The sequence below is a fragment of the Coffea eugenioides genome, unplaced genomic scaffold, assembly GCF_003713205.1.
Source record: "Coffea eugenioides isolate CCC68of unplaced genomic scaffold, Ceug_1.0 ScVebR1_417;HRSCAF=1090, whole genome shotgun sequence".
Lineage (NCBI taxonomy): Eukaryota > Viridiplantae > Streptophyta > Magnoliopsida > Gentianales > Rubiaceae > Coffea > Coffea eugenioides.
In genome coordinates, this window is record NW_020864255.1 from 1 (window position 1) to 4773 (window position 4773).

The 4773-nt window shown below is 34.0% G+C and overlaps 1 protein-coding gene across 1 annotated transcript; it reads left to right on the plus strand.

Annotated features, from left to right (window-relative positions):
* Positions 1–2518: 2518 nt before the first annotated feature.
* Positions 2519–4507, plus strand: LOC113758235. Its single transcript, XM_027301184.1, has 3 exons — positions 2519–2666; positions 2859–3047; positions 3959–4507. Exons 2-3 carry the CDS (start codon positions 2925–2927, stop codon positions 4016–4018), a joined length of 183 nt encoding a protein of 60 aa, XP_027156985.1. The 5' UTR covers positions 2519–2666; positions 2859–2924; the 3' UTR covers positions 4019–4507.
* Positions 4508–4773: the final 266 nt, after the last annotated feature.

The following is a 4773-nucleotide window of genomic DNA, read 5'->3' on the forward strand; positions in this document are numbered from 1 at the left end:
GGGGATCAATAGAAGTTTATCAATTTTAGAAGAAAATTACCAGATTAGTTCTCTTTCATTTGAAAAATACCTCTAATTTTGAGCAAGTTTCAGTGTATGAATTTTGGTCCCTTATTCATATAACTTTGACAAATAATAAGATGGGATGTTTGACAATAAAACTTGGCCATTTTCATGAAAATTGATGGAACCAAATTGGTAAGCAATGAAATGATATGGAAGTAAACCATACTTCTCCCGCTACTCAAAAAAAAAAAAAAAAAAAAAAAAAAAAATTCTATTCTATCTCGTATTAAACTCGAGTGCTTTTTGAAAGTTAGGTGGCAGAAGCGCACAAATAGAAAGGGTCCATCTCTTTTGTGAGTCACACAATAATTTTATTAGTCCCTTAAATTAAAGTAATGTATTTTAGTCCCAAATATTTTGACAACAATAATTTTTGGTCCAATAATTCATTATCAGTTATTCTTTGACCTAAAAGATGTCAATTACTGACTTTGTGCTAATAAAGTGAGGTATAAAAATAGAAAAAAAAAAAAACCTATTCCATGGAAAAAGGCATGTGTTGAAAAGTTGATGAATTGAGGTTACAAGAATATGGAACTTACTACAAAACTATTATGAAAGTAGTTTTAAGAACTTGGTTGAACCAACAATGAGGGATTCAAAAGAGTTTTTAAGGCGGGTGATCACTCTTCTTAAGGTATTGTTTGCCCACTAACTTGCTAATCGGATTGAAGTAGCAAATTATCCTCTAGGTTACAATGGAAAACAAGAAACTACCCTATAACAATTTAAGCTTATTTTCCACAAAAAAGAGATGAATTTTTTTTTTTTTTTTTGCAAACTCAATACACTTTAGTGATAAAGTCTTGAGGATCTCAAGTATTTTTGCAAGTTTGTAACTAGTTTTGTATGATCCACACTTGAATATTTGAGAGTTTTGCGAGTTATGCAATTGAAGAGTCATGACACAAACCATAAATCATGGAATTGAAGATTCAAGTCACAAATCATGATATCTTAACTCATCACTGAACACTATATGTATGTAAAATGACCTTTTTGAAAAGTTGAAGAGGAGATTGCAACTAATATGTGAATACATAGTACGCAATCATTTGTACTTTAGAAAAATTATATATATATATATATATACCTGCATTCTTGTTGCTTAATCTATTAGCGTGTGTAGGATTGAAAGACAAATTAAATTACTTAAAATTCCAATCAAACTCGGTTTGGTAAGAGTTCCTTCGAATATAGTTTGTCAACTAATCAAACTAAACTTAAATAGCGCCCCCACGTGAATGGGCTGGTGGTTGGCGCCTCTTCCTCGGGACCGTTAGGTCCTGGGGTCGAACCTCCGCAGCAACATCAGTTCGCCGTGCATCTAACGTGCTAGGTCTGGTTGGGGGCCGGGGCGGGCCGGAGTGGGATTAGTCGGGTCGCCTTTACGGACTTGACCGGGACACCCACTCCGTCGACAAAAAAAAAAAAAAAAAAAAACTAAACTTAAATAGCATTTCATATTTGTCAAAATTTTAAATTCAGCTCGCACTTAGCCCAATTAGCATAAAATGAAATTTATAATTATAAAATTCAAACTACTTGAGTGTTCGACTCAAGTTTGATTCGATAAAAGTTCGTTTGAGTTTAACTAAATAGATTAACAAATCAAGTTTGCACACAATTTTAAATTTGATAGAATAATTAATGAGCTTGAAAACTAAGATATTCAATTTGATTAGACTCGCTTAAACAGCGTATCATGAATGGGTTTGTGACTTCAAATTGGGAATAATTTGCTATATTTTGAATTTATTGGGGGTTCAAAATAGAAATGTATCAGTTTATCTATAGAGAAAATAACCTGTTTCATCCCTCACATTTTGTAAAAATATTCTTTTCGCCCATCACATTTAAAACGAAACAAATTGGTCCTTCACATTTAAAAACCCAAACTTTTACATCCTAAAAATAAACTCTCGATTGTGAATCAAACCATCTAACAATCCGGTTACAAATTTTGGGGGTAGGATTGGTAGATCACTCGCAAAAACATATTTCCAACAAATAAATTACAACAATTAAAAAATCTCAATTAAAACCCATTTGCTTCTTCAAAAGAACGAAATAGTGCTAGGGTTTAGTGCTTGAGAGCTTTAGCACTATTTCGTTCTTTTGAAGAAGCAATGGGTTTTAATTGAGATTTTTTAATTGTTTTAATTTATTTGTTGGAAATATATTTTTGCGAGTGATCTACCAATCCTACCCCCAAAATTTGTAACCGGATTGTTAGATGGTTTGATTCACAATCGAGAGTTTATTTCTAGGATGTAAAAGCTTGGGTTTTTTAATGTGAAGGACCAATTTGCTTCGTTCTAAATGTGAGTGACGAAAAGAATATTTTTACGAAATGTGAAGGATGAAACAAGTCATTTTCTCTTATATATATTGCGTGCCAAAAAGTAGAAACAGATAATTCTCAAATGTAAGGGCTTCTTGTACAATTTAAACTTATAAGCTGAAATAAGGATAATTGAAGTTAAACCGTTTAACATCACATTTTCTGGTTCCCCAAACCCCACAAAACCCTGACGGGCAAAGTTAGCAAGCTCGCTACTATCGCCGGTCAGAAATTCGCCGGCGGCCTGCCTATCCAGGTAACTTTGATTCTTTAATCTCCATTGGTTAGTATTCTATGAACTAAACAAACTGCATTAGTTTTAGCTGGTTTTAGCTCTTGATCAGTTACTTCCAGCTCGTTTACTTTTGCATGAATATCTTGCCTTTTTTTTATTAGTAAATTTTTATAATTATCGAACTGCATAAGTAAATAGTTCTTTTTTTCACAGAAATTGGAAAAAGGAAAGGAAAAGGCCTTTATTTTTTTTGGATGAATTAAGGAGAAGAGAGAGAAAATGCCCAATCGAACTCGGCCGATGACAGCATTATTGGTGTTTACCGGACTCAATGCCATTTTGGTCTCAACAATTGAACCAGTCTACGATTTCGTCTGCTTCCATCCCTATTGGGAACGCAGGGTAATTTTGTTCTTTTGTTCTTTTTTTTTTTTAATAGAAACAACTGAATTTTTTGCTGCTTCTGTTTTGTTTTTTAATTGGGAACTGATTAGAGTAATTACAAGACTTGTGTATTCATGCTTTAATGTGGTTTGGAGTGGTGCATTTTCCTTTTTTTCTGGTTAAGTTATTATCAAAGACTTTTGCTGGCACATGAAAATGATGTAGGTTTGATCAATTTTTGAGGGAAAGAAATGCAATTTAAAATTTCCAAGTAGGATAAAGCTCTTGTGAGCTGAGCAGAGTTTTCATTGAATTATTGGAACTAAATGGTGTAAAATGTGATTCAAGATTAGATATGAGAAGGGAAGCGAAGTTGAGATAGTTGCATAGGGAACAGATGTCCAGTTTGTATTGAAAAAGAGCAAAAAAAAAAAAAAGGATAAAGAGAAGCAAGGATAAGTGGTATTAATGAAGGAGAAGAATTGTAGGTAGCTGCTTGACATAATCTGAAGAGCTTTGCAGTTTAGCCTAATGTGTTGTGTTTCCAGATTTTTTATTCCTCTTCTTGATGGCATCTCGATTTTATGGTGTGAATTCTCTGCTTATATTGTTTATCTTTACTTGGATAGTTACTGCTGTATCCTCTTCAAGATTACGGTCACTATCTTTTTCAAATATTTTACAGCTTTTCAAGAAAGGAATAAGGAATAAAATATAAAATTGTCAGACGGAGAGATTTCAAGTGCAACAGAGTTTTAGACAAGCATTTCATCTTGTGTTTGCCTTTGCAGAACCTTCTGTTTAAGCACTGAGTTTTATGGCCAGATATCTTTATATCATTCTCCTCTCTGATGCATGTAAAGTACTCTCACAAGAAGCAATATGTTAAAACCTTTGTATTTTGATTGCTGAAACTGAATTTTTATCAGAGAGAACGCCGGCGTCAGGAACGTGAGGCTGCACTGGCGAAGGGTCCGGTATCGCATTGAAAATTATAGCAATGGAAAGTGTCCTGGATAAGCTTTCCATCCATCATCCTATAGTATTTTGTGATTTGTAAGGGAAGGAAAGACTTGGAACTAAAAATTCTACAAAAGAAACAGTAAGAAACAGAAAAAGTGGGTAAAAAAAATACTTTCCTTCACTTGAATCTTTACCAATGATTTTGGGAGCTACCCTGAAGCACATCCTTTGGAGCACTTTTGGCAGAAAAAGTTTTGACTGAATTTTAATCTCATGCTGAGGGAAATAACTGTTGTAGCTTTGGGACTTCACTATGTAAAGTATGACTTGGAGGTTGGACATGTTACATGTAAAGGCTCCTTCGTAGGTTTATCCACCATATGTAAGTAAAACTAGGGGTGTTTCTTTTGAAATTTTGGTGGTCACAGTGCCTTCTTTCATTTTTCAGGAAAAAATTGGTTGATGCAAACTATTCTGTTCATCCTGTGTTATTTATCCTCTTTGCTGGTTCCTTATGGTAGGAATGAACAGTTTTCTGTTCATCTTTTATCTGTAATCTGTCTCTGTGAAGTCACTCTCATGGACAAAACTGTGTCTGTCCGGGGTTGGGCTTTTGGAGAAAAGAACATGACATTCGCACATCACAGAAGCGCCTCTCCTCTGCTAGTATGTAACACCATTTATATTGTTAATTGAAGATGGAACAATCTATGCTTTGATTACCCTATTGTATGTCATACTGCTCTTCTTCTAGTTTCTTTCTGATAGATAGAATAGCATC